At 39.2% G+C, this 17,550-nt stretch overlaps 1 protein-coding gene across 1 annotated transcript in view; it reads left to right on the top strand.

The window, feature by feature from the left end:
• The window catches only part of mtnr1aa (melatonin receptor 1A a), a 44,326-nt gene extending 28,829 nt beyond the window's left edge, over positions 1–15,497 (top strand). Inside the window, exon 2 of the mRNA XM_087810509.1 lies at positions 14,283–15,497. Coding sequence (XP_087666635.1) covers positions 14,283–15,154 — 872 coding nt within the window. The 3' untranslated portion in view covers positions 15,155–15,497. The remainder of the gene's footprint in view (positions 1–14,282) is intronic.
• Positions 15,498–17,550: the final 2,053 nt, after the last annotated feature.

The following is a 17,550-nucleotide window of genomic DNA, read 5'->3' as shown; positions in this document are numbered from 1 at the left end:
CTTTTACTCAATTTTCTGGAACTCCTGTGTTTGTCAAATGTGTCTTGATCTTTTAAAGTATATATTTTAACTGGGTATTATTTTCTATTGTTAAAGCGCTTCGTAACCTGGTCTAGAAATGCGCTTTACAAATAACTATTACTTACTTACCATCTTACTTATCATTCATCTTTTACGACGTGATTCAAGACAGATCCTTGAGGTGTGGAATAACAATTCTGTGGTTGGATGCAGTAACCTAGAAAATCTGTTGTCGCACGATAATGCGTTGACATTTCGTTGCAAATTGCTGCCTCCAGTTTGCTTTGAGAGGATTTCCCCATTTTAAAGAGCCTCCATATGTCATTTAAAAGCTGCTGTGTGTTACAATTTTTTTATGGCTTCCGTCAAAGAGGTCGCCTTTCAGCTGCCGTTTATTTGTACGCATGTCCGTTGCCTATTTAAACAGATATATGGAATCCAAACTCATTTCAGTTAATGTTGACAAGGGGACGAAGAACCAATGATTATATTCTGGATGAAGCTTCATGAAGCAGTGTCATTATTTCAGAGTCCACTAGATGGCGGTCTCTGCACTATTTACCTTTGTAACAGTTCTAATAAAACATCATTTTTAAACTGATGGCGCCACCTACTGACCTCTAAACAACATGACACTGCTTCATGAAGCTTCATCAGACCATCACTATTCGTCAACACAGGATTAAATCACAATTAAATACCAACGTAAAATAATAAAACAAAAGAGAGAAAAAATTAGAATAAAGAATAATAAATCCAAAAATAATAGATCAACACAAACATAGCACATAATAAGCACATAGAGATTAATAAACAGGAAGTGCTTGGAGGTTACAAAAACATACTTGCGGAGACAACTAGGAGACAGGCAAAAAAAAAAAACGAGAATATACAAGAACGAGGAATAATGGAGAGGTCAAAACAAGTATTGACAATCTGACACAAAATGCTGGAACAGAGAGGCGTATGAGCTGGTGGCAGGAGATTGAAGGATCAGTGTTTGTCAACTGTCAATCTATGAATTATGAGGCATTTTTTAGCTGTTGAATTCATATAACAACAATATAATATTAGTTTCTGTGGTTCTACTGGATGTAAAAGATAATTTAGCCGAGCTAACAGTAGTGATGGTCTGATGAAGTAAGTAAGTAAGTAAGTAAGTAATATCCATTTATATAGCGCTTTTCGAGACCAGGGTCACAAAGCGCTTTAACAATCAAAACAATACTCAAAACAGTACATACTTCAAAGATCAAGACAACACCAGAACAACACAGGAGTTCGAGAAATTCAAGGAAAAGCCTGAACAAATAGGAAGCTTCATGAAGCAGTTTCATTATCTTCAGAGTCCACTAGATGGCGGTCTCTGAACTATTTTACCTTTGTTTTGAACAACTGTTCTAATGAAACATCATTTTTAAACTGATGGCGCCACCTACTGACCTCTAAACAACATAACACTGCTTCATGAAGCTTCATCGGTCCATCACTAGCTAACAGGCTAACAGGTGAGCTGACAGAAAGTTTGTTTACTTATTTAAAGCTGTATAGCTTTTGTAATCCGTTTCAAAACTGAGAGGCGAAGCTAATTCAGTGTCTGAATACAACCAATGAATCGTGTGAGTGAATATTTACCTCAAGCAAGTTTCAGTTGCTTAGGAGAACTAGCTTGACGGAGTAAATCCATTTTTAATCTTTCCTGTCAGAGACAGATGTACAGGACATCCCACGTGTGATTAAAAACACCCTGTAGTAGACTTGTCATGTGGTTGTTTCAGCCCGCCGCGACCACCACGTTTCCCCCCCCCCCCCTTGTTTTCCTCATCATGCACTTTGTGACTCTTATGTGGCACGAGGAGATTGTGTAATCAGATTGACAACTTGACATCAGATGAGTTGTCTGGGGGGCTTTATCAGCAAGTCGTGACTGGACCTGTCAAGCTGAGTCAGGACACCAGCTGTGGGGGTCTGGCTGACATCCAGCGTGACAACACCCGTGGTGTTTTGTCATCATGGCCGGCGAGAGTGTGCGGCAGACAGGTATTCTCAAAACACAGGATCTTCAAATTTACAACAGTGGACGGAGAAGCAAGCACTGAAGATAAAAAAAAGTATTTGAAGATTTTAGAGCTCTCTCTGTCTATGGCGACTATCGCAACTGTGGCTGAAAACAGTCACTTTAGTGTCAGCTTCATTGACCTTATGTCCATGTGAGCATTGATTTAAGACATTTGTAATTACCTTCCCAATCCATCGCCCCTAGGCTACGTGAACCAAATGGCAGTCATGCCTGGGATTTACTCGTCTTCGCGCATTACCCATCAGGAACCTCCATTGACTAGATACACACATCTGCATCTTCCCCCTTTTTTCTTGTACTTCCCTCATTAAGCCTCTCAATACATAGTAATAGCATTAGAATTATGAGTATTACCATAGCCATTACAGATAATATGTCCGATGAATACTCATGCCCCATCGCTGTCTCTCGCTTCCTGATAGTCAGATGGCTACTTAGGTCAAAATCATTTCCCTCCATTTTGACTCAAATCGAAGAAACATTCAATGGTGTGCAGTCCGGGGACCTTTTACCCGGCAACAACCCATTATTTCATATAATCTGAACAATCTTAAAAGAGAAACTAATGAGGAAAACCCAACTCTCCTGACTCCCATGTTTCAAAAGTTGAATCTTCCTCCAAGATGCAGTTCGTCCCTCATCATGACCATGTTTTCAACTAAATAATAAAGTTATCCCCGTCTGAAATCAAACAATAGGTTATGAGAGTCCATTATGATGTAATAATGGCTTCACTCCTCCTCCAGCCAGCTGTAATCAAGCCCCGCCTTGTTTATACAACAAGTCTCTTGGAGGTGGACACTTCTAGGACTGATGACGTGCGATGAAGAACCTTGATGCTCCTAACTTAAGGGTATCAATTTTCAGTACATTTTAGTCTTTTTAATCATGTAGTAATTACTAATTAATGATAATTATTATTAAATAAACATAAATAAATTTGTTGTTTCAAACTAAATTAATTATTTTAAAATGTAGCATACCGTTACCCTCAAAACAAGAATGGAGTTAAACAATTTTTTCAATTTGAATTATTTAAAATTTTAAGTTCCAAAAAACTATAAAAGTGAAGGATGTATAAACTCAATTAATAAATGATGGTGTAAAATCACAACAGGGTTATTCCCAAAGTGTTGATTTTCTGTGTATCAAATAGATGTTGGACTCTATTGTATCATCAGTGTGTATTTGTGCAAAACTCTCTTTTCATTGAAATATTTACATTAGAAAATGATCTTAAGCCCCGCCCACTGAAAACGCTTTGTTATTCTGGTGATTTAATCTTGTTTACCATAACCACAACCACTCTGCTGTGATTGGTCAAACATCAAGGTTTGTCACCATGTGTAATCAAACCAGGAAATCTCCACCTCCAAGGGACTTGTTGTATAAACAAACCAGTGTGTGATTACAGTTGGCTGGAGGAGGAGTGAATCCATTATTAGTCATAATGGACTCTGCCATGATACAATTCTTCTCCTAAAATAATTGTACAATTTCCTTTTTTAGCCATTTCAACCGAGCCGATGCTTCGTGGCTATTGTATCCAAAGTAAATGCTCGAAACTAGAATAGGAAGAGGTCGACCAATGACACGTTATCTCTTTTGTCAGAGCGTGAGGCAGTGGTTTATCATCCCACCCCCACTTCCTTACTCAGCATCTAACAAGCTAACGGCCGTTACCTCTCTGCTAGTTAATGACACATCAGAACTGGTTTTCCAAGAATCAATTCAATCAGATTTTAAAAAACAAAACAAAAAGCATCTTAATGTCTTGTTCATACTTGTGATCGTGCAATTCCTGAAACATGCTAGCGGGGGCTTCTTGAAATAGAGACGTCTTGCTTCCAGCAGATGAAGACAAGAGCTGGTCTGTGCAGGGCGACTCAAGAATCTATTGTTGAATTGGAAAAAAACAAAAAACATTTGCTCAACATGAGACTAATAACTGCACTTGAAACCTGCCGCGGTTTGTTCCCCTGCATGGTGTCCTGGGTGGTATTTCCCAAACATGGGTGCAAATCTGGGTCAAACGTAATCCCTTCTCTCAATAGGACCGAACCATCTTTAACCACAAGCATAGAATATTTTTCATTTTCTATTCTGCCTCTTTTTTTGTATTTCTTTGTGCTCAGTGTGTGTGAAATTGTTCACTCCTACTGTCACCAAGTGACATCCCTCCCGCCTGAAGTGCCATCATTCATGCTCCACGCTTCTTTTATTCATTAATACTATATTCGTATATATCAGGATATTGTGACCCCCCCCCCCCCCGGCATATAATTGCCCTGCTTAGACCCCGGCTTCGTCCGACTTGTTTCCTAACGGGTCCTTCTGTCTTTTTCGCAGACTACTCCTAAGAGTTCGTGTCAAGTTGCTGGAGCAAACGGATTGCTTAGTGACACCCCCCTAGTGTTTTCCCTCCTTTCTCTGATATAATCCCCCTTTTTTTTCATTTCCAGTGAAAGAGCAGAGATCCCTCCTAAAACCAGATTAAATCCCCTGACATGAAAGGGTTAGCCGCACAATCCAATGGAAAGTCGGCTGTAATTAGGGCTTCGGAGTTTCATGCTCGACGGGGAGAAGGAGAGTCACATGTGTTCGTGCTCCGGTGGGTTCTCATTCGAAAGGTTTCGTCTGTATGTATTTGGAATCTTATCTTTAATCAAGAAGAGCTCGAAGCTCTCATACAGGCTTTTGAACAAACAAAGTTCTTGTTGTCTTGAGGTCAGACTTTAACGACAATTTGCCATCGGCTGGTGGATGTGGATCAGGATTGAATCGCCTTTGGCCTCCTCACATATCGGTTGATGTATTCAGATCATACTTTGATTGAATATTGATTTAGACCAGCGTAAACCTAATGAGATGTAGGTGTTAACTGACCTCTCGCCGATCCAATGAAACCCTCCATGACCTCATGTAAAAGGACTCTTGGCACATTTTCCAAACAGTAGAAGGTCTGGTAGAATCAAAGCCGCATCATCACTAACATTGTTTTCAAGACCTGTTTAATGTCAATAGAATTGGGAATCTATTATAAGTACGGCATGAAATAAAGCCTCTGGACAGAAAACCTTTGGTGTGAGTCCAGTCTAAGAGTCTCCCTCTTGCATCATCTTTCCAGAAGTGAAACCCACGTTAATATTTCAATGCTCAGGAATAGTTTAAATTCTGAACGACAGGAAACGGTTGAAATATTCTGCTTTAATTATGCTGTTAGATCTGCATATCTTTGAATGTATTATCCCTCAGGTTTATATTTCACCGTGTTACAGGTATTAAAAAAAGATTATTTTCGCCGGATTTGCGTTCGGTGTCAGTGGACATGATGACCTCCTCCTTCTATTTTTTCATTCTATCACTAAATGCCCCGAACAATGTATGCAGTTTGACACGACTCTTGACCCTGGGAAATGAAATTCTCAGTTCATTAGAACAAAAGTTCACCGAGTGTCAAAGCTGTCTGAGTCCAGAGCCGCTGAAACTTCCAGTATGTTCCAGCTCAGCCAAGCTCAAGTCGAATCGCTTCAACGGCGTTAGCAGAGCAGTTGATGAGTTTGCGCTTTTTGATCACTCTAATTTTAACTTAATTGTATACGTTTGGAGAAGTATGTTTGTTTTTAAATGGTGGAAAAGGCTCCACGTCATGACTTTTGACAATATGAAATAAACAAAACAGAAATTAGCCTCGGTAAAGATGGTAGTTTTGTTCATATAAATGTGTGGTACAAAGTTGAGATGCACTGATGAAGCTTCATGAAACAGTGTCCTGTTTTTCAGTAGGTGGTGCCATCAGTTTAAAAATGATGTGTCATTAGAAGAGTTGTTCAAAACAAAGGAAAATAGTGCAGAGACCGCCATCTAGTGGACTCTGAAAATAATGACACTGCTTCATGAAGCTTCATCAGACCATCACTAGTATAAAGTATCCTTTAAGCTGCTCAGTTTAAGTCCTGTTTTCACTCTAAAAGATGTATACAGTGTGTGACATCATCACGGAGGTAGAGCCAGAACCCAAATAGTAGGCCGGACTGAGATGGTGTTTACACCGGTGCCGAGTTAAGGGTACAGTTTACAGGACTGCACACATGAGGAAAATGAAATGTTAATAATTTTAATTCTATCATTTATTACTGTCTGAAAGTGGATCCTTGTTTTTTATTTTTTTAAAGAGACAAGATTCTGAGACTGAATCTGTTTTGAGGTTCTTTAGAAATTGAATTAGCCTAAGACTCTTGACACTTCAAGACGCTGGTTTCTGTCAATAAAAAGAATAAAGAAAAGATGTAAACTAGCGACAATGAATGAAACACCATCTCTATATGAGACCATCTTGTTGCCAAGGAAACAGCCCAAAGCCTCCGTTAATTCAGTGTTATGGTAAGATGTATTTATTATGCGCTTTTTTTTAAATTATTTTTTTTACACACTTTACAGGTCAAGGCATTTTATTTAGTTTTTGTTTACTTGAAGGACAGCCTGTGGGAAAATTGCTGAAGTGTAAATGTAATTTGTGGTTGCAAAAAGGTTGCACATAATTATTTACTATCAGGGAACTCCCCGGATCCTGTTGTTCGGGAATCTCCCTGATTGCATCATCAGATCATTGCTGCCACTGCTTCCTCCAACCTCCTCCCAAATAACTGAACTTCTATCTAAAAGCTTTTTTTCTGACAGAAACAACACAAGCGAGTGAATGATAAACAGAATACGGACGTACCTCAGATGTTCTATATTAAGATGAGTCTCCAATAAGAAGAAAAGCCAGTAAAGTAAGGTTTATGTCGCTGGCCTTGACCTTTGACTTGATGTCAAGCCTTCCTTCGGATACATCGATTGTAAACCTGTGATGTAGTGAGAACCCCTTTTTTTTCCAAGTCACATTCCGAGAACTATAACTTCTGCCGTGAAAGGATTGTCCATCGGGGCTCCAGGATGAGTCGTCTCATGTAGCGACTCCTTTCTTTATGGCAGCATCATTTTTGTTTGACTCACAAGTCTTCATGGCTTAAATACAATTGATGTGTTGAGTCTTTTATCGTTGTGTGCGAGAGAAGTGTATTTGTATGTCCAGAACTGACACAACTGACCACTCAACTGTATGTTTGTGTTGATCCCAAGAGACAAAAACGACAACAACTGCACCAATGAAACTACATGTAAGTAAGTAAGTAAAGTAAGTAATATTTATTTATATAGCGCTTTTCGAGACCAGGGTCACAAAGCGCTTAGACAATCAAAACAATACTCAAAAAAGTACATACTTTAAAGATCAAGATAATACTGAGAACAACACAGGAGTTCGAGAAATTCAAGGAAAAGCCTGAACAAATAGAAACGTCTTAAGGTGTTTCTTAAAGGAGTCAGTAGATCCATCAAGCGCAAAGAGAGAGAAGATCGTTCCAAAGCTTAGGAGCAACAGTCTGGAAGGATTTCTCTCCTCTGGTCCTGAACCGTGTTCAGGAACCATCAGTAGATTCTGATCCACAGACCTCAGAGCCCGAGCTGGGGTGTAAGGCTGGATCAGATCAGTGATGTAAGGAGGATCACATGCAGATCACCAGGTTCCTATTCGGTGTGCATCTCATTAGAAAAAAAAAACATTTGCTATTTGCTGCTCATGCCACATTAATCTAATCTGTGAATCTATTAAGAGCTCAGAAAAGTCCCTTTTAGCTCCTCAAACTCATATTCGGTGTCGTCAAGTCACTCAATCGATGTAGAAACATCACCTGAAAGCCTTTGAACTGGTTGAAAAACCCATTGGGTAATTGAGGAAGCAGCCAAGCAGGATCTCAACAGGAGATGATAGTCTGCATATATAGCAGTGCACCTGTGTATAGCACAGTGTAGCCTGTCCCCTGCCTCTCACCCCATGTAGCTGGGACTGAGAGAATAACACTGAATTGATGACAGCATATTTTACTTCTTCGAAAACAGACACAAAGAAAAAGTGACAAACTCAAGATGAAGAAAATGTAAATGCGAAGAAAGAAAGAAAGAAAAAAAAAAGAGGAATAAATGGAGTAAGTTGATAAAATGAATCATCTTTTTTTAGCGAGTGCCTTTTCCAGAGATGTGACAAAGAATTCAAGAAGTGCTGGCAAAGACTCATTCTCACGGGTCCAGGCTTCTTGCCAGAGAGTAAAAGCTGTCTTTGCTGAAAACACAACAAGTGTGCGACATCACAACACAGTCTAATTATTATGCAAGTCCTCCACTGTGATGAAGAGCAGTGGGGGGATCGGGGGGTGCTACCAGCTCGACCACCCTGCTGGGAAGAAAAGGAGGAGCTGATGCTTTTCAGATGGAAGGAAAGTCTACTGAGGTTAGAAAAAAACACCAGACGGCCGAATATTACACTTCATTTCCTGTGGAGGGGTTTTGACTCGAGGGTGCATTCACCCGAACACAGTCCATAAACTGTATATGATGATCAATGATGAACAAGATAAGAGACCTATTAAAAAAAAACAAAGGAAATAACGTTTATTTAGATCAGTCACGGCCATTACTGGCCATAAATCCAGGGATATATTGACACAAGAACACCTTTGATAATAAGAGATTTCGCCTAAGGGTTGTTTAAAGTGTTAGTTCAAATTCAAAGTTACCTTAAATGCATCCAAATACCTCCATACTACTCGTCTGTAACATCCACCTTGTATTGAGGCCTTGACGAGAAGTATAGTTCTGGAAAAAACAGAACTTTGTCTGACACAAACAAGCTTAAAATAGAGCCTTTTTTTTCTGAAAAAATTCTTCCAGTCGAGGCTTCAACCATCATTTTAAGACAGAGGGAACAGTTTCATCTTATCAAGAGTTATGTCATTCAGAAGTTCAAAATAAAAGCCCCTCTTTACTAATTTAGATAGGATTTGTCAGTTATTTTCTTTATGATACACATCAAGACTTGGCTTCACTTTGTTGTCTTTACATTCAACTCATCGGTTGATTTGTAAAAGTTACATTCCTACCATTTAAAAAGGTAGAATAATAGTGTTTAGAATTGACCCCTGACTCTGGAAATGCTGGTTTATGGAATCAACTGCAAAAACTGTATCTTAACATGTGATCCTTTGTTAACTTGTGAAGTGTTGCATTGAAAGAATTCTCTGAAGCTCATTTTAACTGAGAGCATGAATGGTTGACCCAGTAAAACCTTCATCTGAAATCCTTTTATAGAATGGACGCTATATGCCTGCTTATAGCTGTCGAACGTGGATTAATGGACCTTAATTTGAATGTCTTCAGACGGGTCTGGCCTAAGACGGCAAGCTTCAATATATTTCTATTGTTTTTATTCACGTATTTTTTGTTTTTTATTTTGTGTTGAAAATTCACTGACCCAGTTCTAAAGTAAGCTCAGATGGGCTTCGCAGAGAGAAATTGGTTGTTGGTGTGGAAAAAGGAAAGACATGATGGAGGGTGATTACTCTCCGCAAGCAAAATAAAAATCGGCGTAATGGTCAATCACAGAGTTTCTAATAACAGCCTACAGTCTAGGCCACCGGGAAAAAAAGGACGTTTTTATAGCAGGCTCCTTGAAGGGTCAAGGTAAACACGGATTGAATCAGTTTGATCACTTTGACAAACTGAAGGCATTTATAAGGATCCAAGTTTGCACTTACTTTGTTAGGGATGCCGAAAAAACTGGACAACTGGTCATGCATTGTATATTAAAATGTTACTTTGTTTCACGTTTCTTCTGCTTTCACTCCATAATTAAAAAAAAGAAAGAAGTTAAACGTCCCATTTCTAGTGATGGTCTGACGACGTGTGTCATTATTTGAGTAACTTGTGTTTCTCGTGACTAACAGAAAATCATGGATTAGATAAACCCACTGAAATGTTATAGCTGTTGATGTCAAGAACTTGATCCAGAAAACATGGAGCATATTCGGGATATGGATATATCTGTCTAAACATATGTACCTTCAGTTGGGCCACTCATTCAAATGGTAGAAAACAGGGCCTGATGATCCTTTCACTATGACTGTAGGTTAGCTCGCGAGGTTGTCTCCAAGAAACTGTCGGAGTCGTAAACACAAGTTCAAACCGAAAAGCGTGCAAAGGGAGAGTAGACGCCGGCGAGAAGGGGTCACGGGTTACACGTTCGTTAAAAGGTGTGAAAGCCTTATGGAAGCTATTGCATCACCCACCTTGAGAAATCTATTCAGACGCAGGTGACGGGATCACAAGAGCTACACAGCAGTGATTGAAGGCTAAGATGGAAATGTGTCTTATGGAGAAGATGTACACACAGGCGGAGAAAGGGCTGTCACTAACAACATGTGTGCCACTGATCAGCAACCGGAGTATTCTGAACATACTGAGAACTACCACGAAAAAAACAACCTATGAAGGCTGATTATGTTACCTCTGTTGCCCTGATGTACGAGCGTTTGAAAAGAAATGAGCAAAAGTGTTGTAACCTAACCCTGTTGCTTAGTGCCAGAGACGCAGTGAACCTTGTTGTCGGTGTTTAAGAAAACAAGTTTTGTTTGCAGATTATCAAGAATAAAATCAATTCATTAGTGAGTCCATCCCCGTCCTTGAACGTTTCCATGACGATATCCTCCAACCTGTTGCTGCCGCATCCATACTATGAACTGTTATGAACTATTATATAATTTCCCCCCTAAATTCGAATTTGAGTCATTTTCTACTCATCCTAATGTTGGCTAAGGGTTGGGATTATTTTCAGATTAATCTGTTCCGTATAACTCTTAAAAAAAAGAATGAATTACTTCTGAAAATAATCCCAACCCTTAGTCAACACAAGGATGAGTAGAAAACGAGTGGAATTTTGGGTGAAATTTAAATACACATTCATCTATCAGTCTAGTTCAAGATATCTCAAATTTAATTTTGACCGGTCAAAACCAAGGAATTCAAAGATGACTTAAAGGAGGCTATTAACTCTGCTAAGTAGGTTAAGCAACGGTCAAGTTTATCAGTCTTTTAGCAAATAAAAATAGATATTTCAATGAAATATATAGAATGTGTTCGGCTCAAGTAACAGATGATATGAAAGGTGATATCATTTACTTGTAAGGCTTTCAGCAGCTGCTGCTTACGTGTTCGGCTGAGTTAAAAAACGACCCAAACTTTACTTCATAAAACACATCATACCATTGAATCACTAAAACAGATCAAATTTCCTGTGACTATCCTGACAAAATGGGTTTTTATTCTGTTCATTCTCGTGGCTGGGACGCTCTCAGCTGTTCAAATCGAAGCATATTGTTGTGAGCAAACAAATTCTATAATTGACATTGTTTTTTATATTTGATCCTATGCTGATTCTTTAGAGTCTCGTAAAAGCAATTCCTCTGCACTAAGATTTGTCTCAGTGCTTTTCTAGTTTATATCCCAAGCTCAGCCTTTGACCACACACACACACACACACACACACACACACGCACACGCACACGCACACGCACACGCACACGCACACGCACACGCACACGCACACGCACACACACACACACACACACACACACACACACACACACACACACACATCGTAAAAAAACATGAAAATAGGATTTATCATGGAGACCCTTCACATGGAGACAGCTTTTTAAAGTCAATACCATTGAAAATAATTGAAACCGTATCCTAAAGTGGATTGATTGAGAATCCTGGTTTCGCATTTTCCGTTTGAAAGCCATGATGCATTTGCTCAATCTGTAGCCACACTGACGCCCACTGCCCTCGTCCCCCTAGACTTGGCTCAGGTGCTAGTGAGGTTGCCGGGGACTTGTTTGTTATGGCCTAAACAGCCTGCAGAGAATGTGACCAACAAATTATGTAACCAAAGTCGATGAAGTCAATCTTTATTGGCGAGCAGGGAACAGGCATTGCATTACAGGTGGATGTACTGAAAATGTGAGTTTTTACAGTTTGATCCTGTGAGTATCGTGTGGGACGCTTCTTCCAGCCATTCTAGTTCATCATTCAATAACCAAACAAACGCACGCCGGATCCGGAAGCTAACCCTTATGTGGCTAAACTTAAGAATTACAGTTACAAACATTTACTACATGATTTGAAAAAAAGACTTATTAAAAAGAACTATTTCGCCATCACTACAGGAGAATATTTCTGCTACTTCTTAGCTTAAGAATCGTGAACTGGTGAGTGAAAATAACACTAAACGTGAATTCCGAGTATTACGAGTATCTCGAGATAAGGAAAAGAAAATCATCCATGTAAGTAAGTAAGTAAGTAAGTAATATTTATTTATATAGCGCTTTTCGAGACCAGGGTCACAAAGCGCTTAAACAATCAAAACAATACTCAAAAAAGTACATACTTTAAAGATCAAGATAATACTGAGAACAACACAGGAGTTCCAGAAAATCAAGGAAAATTCAAGGAAAAGCCTGAACAAATAGAAATGTCACCTCCTTGGCTCCATAGATTAGAGAACAGAATGATATCTAATGCCAAGGTGAGAGTGACAGGGTTGTTTTAGGGAAAGTAAGGCCATGTCTGATACTAACAGTCCAAAACGTCGGCGTCGAAATGAAACTGCCTCTTGCACTGTAGCGATGGTGGAGATACGTTATGGGCTTAGTTCCCCGTCTGACACCCAGTTAATTCATCTTATCATCTGTGGCAGTGAGCTGTCAAGCGGGCGGGGATGGATCTGGGCTTCGTGAGGTGCTGCTGACTATCGTGAAATATTTCATGTATTAGTGACAGGCGTGGAAATGTTGTTTGGATGCCTGTCAGTCTGCCGCGAGTGACGTGCAAACGTGAAGATGTGGATTATCATACATGATGAAAATAGAGAAGAACCGCTTTCACAGCACTCTGTAGATATCAGTGGTTCCCTTCACCTCATATCATGAGCATCGATTGGATTTAGAATTGCATATTTCTCACACTCAACTTGAAAACCTTCTGAATAACCTCGAGGGTGACACAAGAATGCAGCACCACAAACAAAACGATTTCTCACTTGTGCAAGTCCTAGCATTTGTATAAATTAAGTTTTCTTCCTTTAAAGGTCATCTCTGGCAAAAAGCAAAGTCTTAGTTCACGGAATCTTAATATGTTTATTTACATCTGTGCTCATGTTTGTAAATTGACTTGGCCGAGGGTTAATGCGGATAACTTGTTGCTGGTACTTGATATCATCACAGATATCACACAAGTGGGAAAATGTAATAATTAGGCTATTTCCAAAAAAATCATACAGATTGATTGACAGACATTATTAGATAGACTTTATTAATGCCTCCGGAGATCTCCTTCAGGAAACTAGGTTTCCAGTTCACAGCGGACGACAGTTTTATGAAAACAAGAAGAAAGTGCAAATAAAAAAGTGCAAGGGATGACAAAGTGCAAACATAAAGAACATAGATCAAAGGAATGAACACAAAGAAAATGATACAAAGATCAACATAGAGTAACATCATCTTTTCACTTTTCACACTCCTGCCCCCAAATTCAGAATCATACAGTTTAATAGCACGAGGAATGAATGAGTCTCTGAGTCTATTAGTGTTGCATCATGGGAGTTCAGATATGATAAACCTTTGAGGAAGGCTCGACAAAAAATGTGTATGTTTAACAGTTTAGTGAAAAGAAAGAAATGCAGTACCAAGGATGCGTCACTGGAATGGTAGCACACGAAAACAAAAAAACACACTCATGGAAAAAAGCACAAATGCACAAGGAATAAATAGCATAACAACTGAGGAAAAAACTCAGAGTTTACCGTTACCGACAATAAAAAAGTGTAATCAATACCATGGATTTGAACCAGGAAACTTAAATACTAGCTTTAGAAGTGTAGCCGGGTGTAATTAAACTGTCAAAGAAAAGATAAAAGAAGGAGAACACGGAACAAAAGAACACACCCTGTTGGCAATGATGGACTAGTAAATAAAGTTTCATCATTTCTCAATCAAGCATACTCAGATATAGAAGAAGTGATGGTCTTACGAGTCTTAATGAAGCAGAGTCCACTAGATGGCGGTCTCTGTACTATTTTCCTTTGTTTTGAACCATTCTAATGAAACATGATTTTTAAACTGATGGCGCCACCTACTGATCTCTAAACAAAATGACACTGTTTCATGAAGCTTCATCAGCACATCACTAATGCAAAGTTGTCCAAGCTCACCAATAATCTCTGTTCTCTCCTCTGTTTTGTTCACAGGAAACATCTTCGTGGTGAGTCTGGCCGTCGCAGACCTCGTGGTAGCCATCTATCCGTACCCTTTGGTCCTCACCTCAATCTTCCACAATGGATGGAATCTTGGCTACATGCACTGCCAAATCAGCGGCTTCCTCATGGGAATCAGCGTCATCGGCTCCATCTTCAACATCACCGGCATCGCCATCAATCGATACTGCTACATCTGCCACAGCCTCAAATATGATAAACTCTACAGTGACAAAAACTCTGTTTGCTATGTGTTGCTGATATGGGCTCTGACTGTAGTAGCGATCGTGCCCAATCTCTTTGTGGGTTCGCTCCAGTACGATGCGAGAGTCTACTCCTGCACCTTCGAGCAGTCGGCGAGCTCAGCGTACACCATTGCCGTGGTCTTCTTTCACTTTATTTTGCCAATCATGATTGTCACATACTGCTACCTTCGCATTTGGATACTGGTCATCCAGGTGAGGAGGCGGGTGAAGCCAGACAATCGTCCCAAGTTGACGCCCCATGATGTGAGGAACTTTGTCACCATGTTTGTGGTGTTTGTACTTTTTGCAGTGTGTTGGGCACCATTAAACTTTATCGGCTTGGCTGTGGCCATCAAGCCGGAGGTGGTGATTCCCTTAATTCCAGAGTGGTTATTTGTATCCAGCTACTTCATGGCCTATTTCAACAGCTGCCTTAATGCCATTGTATATGGCATGCTGAATCAAAACTTCAGGCGCGAGTACAAGCGCATTGTTGTGTCGGTGTGCACGGCCCGCATCTTTTTTCAGGACAGCTCAAACGACGCCGGCGAAAGGCTCAAGAGTAAACCCTCGCCACTCATGACCAACAACAACAGGGTGATGAAGGTGGACTCCGTTTGAACTCAGAGGAATCCGGCTGCGACCAAGGTGGGGATGAAGACTGAAGACTATAAAAATAACCAAATATCAATTTAGAGCAGCCTGTAGCCTTCGAGCTGGCAGCCTCCGATAAGGTGCTACCCGTACACAATCACAGTAAAGCAGGGGTGCATATAATCTGTGTATTTGACTAAGCACTTTTGTTTCCTCTGCAGTAGTAGTGCAGTATTAAATTGATGTCTGTTTTGGTTCAATCTGTTTACAGTAACATGCTATTAATGTATTATTATATTGAGTATTTATTTTGTATCAAATGTAAATATCTTAGTAAAATATATATCAGGTTCCAAATGTAGTTAACAAATACTCCACAAAGATGTGATTAAAAATATGAAGTTGTCACACTGTAACTCAAAGTGCACACAACGTGGGCTGCTGCTGTCTTATTATATTATTCCTTACACTAGGTGCGTTATATATTTTAGTAAAAAGGGTATTTCTTCTTCTGTCCGTCTTATTCTTTGTCGATCTATCTCTGCCAATCCTGTGATCTCAGTATACTATATGCATGACTATCAGGAATTGCTCATCTTTTAAATAAAACTGACCTTGATGGGAGTTTTTGTGTTCTTTTTAAAAATTATATTCTATTCTATCGACAGATCCTGGACCTATTATTAGTCCAGCACTAGTTACAGTACGTTAACAGGTTTATAAATCAACCTTTTTGTCGTGGTTTTTCTGTTGCACACTGTTTGCGATTCAATTATAACATTTCATGAATTTATTCCAGTGATCATTGAAATCAAGTTTTAATTGAACGCTTCCTCTGGCATTATTTCATCACTTTGACTGAATAGACAGACTTTACGACATTCATCCCTTAGTTAATATTCTAACCAGTTGAGGGCTGGTCCAATCAGATCTTTATATATCCATACATTCATTTTCTACCGCTTGTTCCCTTATGAGGGATCGGAGCCTTTCCCAGTTTCTTCGGGCGAGAGGCGAGGGATACCCTGAACAGGACTCCAGTCTGTTGCAGGCCACAGAAGGCACCACTTACACACTTAGGGACAATTTCCCCAAAGTTCTTAACAACCTCTGTATGTTCTTGAGATGAGGGAGGAAACCGGAGTGCCCTGAGTAAACCTACACAACATAAGGAGAACATAAATAACTCCACACAGAAAGCTCACAAGCCTGCCTCTGGACCTGACAGCGAATTGGCAAAAGTGTTGAAGAAATCGAAAAGAAAAATACATTTTGTCAAAAATATTAAATAGATTATTTTACGAAACAAAGGTGTCTGGTCGACTTTTAAAATGTGAGTAAAAATAAACAACCATACACTTTTAAGTCACTAAATTGCCCATTTTAAAAAGGCATGATAACAAGAAGTATTATTTATTATTTGAAGCACAGTGCGACAGGTCAGTCAGAAGTTGAGTCGACAGATGAGGCAGTTTTTAAAATCCTGTTTATTTTTGTCTTTCTTTATAATACTTTCATTTACCAAAGATAATCTTTACAATCACAAATGACACATATGAATAAACAAATGAACAATAAGTTGTACCATACAATAGAAAATCCAAATAACACACATCCTGAGGAGAACAAATTGCACTATTTTCCTTCGTTTTGAACAACTGTTTTAATGAAACATCATTTTTAAATCAATGGCGCCACCTACTGACCTCTAAACCACACGACACTACTTCATGAAGCTACATCAGCGCCCGTCAAGACCCTCTGGATCTCTTCCTATACCAGGGCGTGGTGTTTGATATTTGGTGAGTCCACTAAATTATTGTTCAAAACAGTAAATGCAAAAATAAAGGTTGAATTAAATCAGAAGGAGATACACTTAAAAGGGGGCCCTAATCACGGGTACCGGGACCAGTAACGGTCCTTAAGAAATTGGGCCACACAAAAAAAAAAAAAAGTCTTTACAATTGAATATTACTGCCGGAAAGGTGATTTATTTTGAATAATAAGACAAGATTTTCTCTCAAATAACAAAAACATAAATTAAATGCGTGAAAATAAAACTCTTTAGAAACTAAACTTTTGTTATAGAGTCTTCATTCCATATAAATAATATTAAAACACAAACTCACACATCGGCACAACGTCTCACACATACAGAACACCATCGTCGGCATACAATCAAACATACATAGATGCAAGTAGACAATCTTCTTGTTGTAACCGGTCCAGAGCTCTCGCTGATTCAATTATGGTAACATTTTGTCATGAACTTAATTGTAGTGATGGTTTGATGAAACTTCATGAAGTATTTTCATCATTTCAAAGTCCACTGGATGACTTCATGAAGCTTCATCAGACCATCACTACTAAATTGTAGTTTTTTGCAGGTTATACTATTTCATCGTTGTTTTGTTTTTTTTGTA

Source organism: Callionymus lyra, chromosome 1 (genome assembly GCF_982586985.1).
Source record: "Callionymus lyra chromosome 1, fCalLyr1.hap1.1, whole genome shotgun sequence".
NCBI lineage: Eukaryota > Metazoa > Chordata > Actinopteri > Syngnathiformes > Callionymidae > Callionymus > Callionymus lyra.
Note: the sequence above shows the minus strand (reverse complement) of the source record. Positions and strands in the feature narration are given on the sequence as shown.